This window comes from Tupaia chinensis, unplaced genomic scaffold, assembly GCF_000334495.1.
Source record: "Tupaia chinensis unplaced genomic scaffold, TupChi_1.0 Scaffold000477_1, whole genome shotgun sequence".
Taxonomy (NCBI): domain Eukaryota; kingdom Metazoa; phylum Chordata; class Mammalia; order Scandentia; family Tupaiidae; genus Tupaia; species Tupaia belangeri.
This window is the reverse complement of record NW_006159986.1, coordinates 4,025,147-4,026,120: the sequence shown is the minus strand read 5'-3', so window position 1 is coordinate 4,026,120 and position 974 is coordinate 4,025,147. Positions and strand designations below refer to the sequence as shown.

General features: G+C 55.9%; 1 protein-coding gene across 1 annotated transcript in view; it reads right to left on the bottom strand.

Annotated features, from left to right (window-relative positions):
* NAGLU (N-acetyl-alpha-glucosaminidase) overlaps positions 1–974 on the bottom strand; it is a gene marked incomplete in the record, with an annotated part of 9,058 nt that overhangs the window by 5,643 nt on the left and 2,441 nt on the right. Inside the window, 2 exon segments of the mRNA XM_014590713.2 lie at positions 422–507; positions 672–818. Coding sequence (XP_014446199.1) covers positions 422–507; positions 672–818 — 233 coding nt within the window.

Genomic DNA, 974 nt, shown 5'->3' with positions numbered 1-974 from the left:
AAAGACAGACAGAGAGAGAGAGAGAGACAGAGAGACAGAAAGTGAGAAATCACCCCCCAGGGGGGATGGCCACACCACAATCCCTTCTCCTCCATTCTCCTCTTGGGATCTTGGGTACACACGCACACGTGCCCGGTGTGAGTTTAAGCCACCGGGTTCGGAACTCGAACCATGGTGGACTACATGGGAGTCCAGCGACATAGCCATTATGCTAACTGCTGGTCCTGAGGATCCTATTTTATGAGCAAGAAACTGAGGCAGTCATGTAATCTGTCCAGCGTCACACAGCTAGCTGGTTACAGAGCCAGGAATCATACCCAGATCTACACCCAGAGCAGAGCTCGAGACTTTCTCTACCCCCTTCCTTGCAGAGGAAAAACACCCCTCTCTGAGTGGAGTGGAGGGTGAGGGGGAACCTCACCTGGTGATAGCCTTGGGGACATGTCCTGGGAAGGCAGGTAACACTGGGATCATGCCGAATGAGCGCATCCGGTCCAGCACGCGATGCTGGGGGGAGGAGTTGTGAGCGTGGGTATTGCTGCCACCATGGGAGGCCCTCACTCACCCAGGGCACAGACTCTGGCCTAGCAGAGCCCCAAAGCTGGCCAGATGTCCCCTCCCTGGGCACGACCATCCACAGATTCTGCCCCTGCCCTCCCCCAGCCTTTTACCTGCAGGTAAAGCTGCTTAAGGTGCCAGGAGTGGGGCAGGGGGCCACCCCAGGTGTGCAGGTTGCCCATGCGCCCCCAAGCCAGGAAGGCAGGACCCGTGAAGTATTCATCGATCTCTGACTGAGTCAGGCCCAAGGCCAGGTACACCTGGAGGGAGATCCCCACACATATGTAATAAATACCCTCATCCCCATTCGGCAATTTATTCATTCAACAAACATTCATTCATCGCTTCTCTGTGCTGGTGTTAGGGTTGCCAAGACAAAATCCCACCCCTGCCTGTGAGGTTTCCACAGCCAGGGA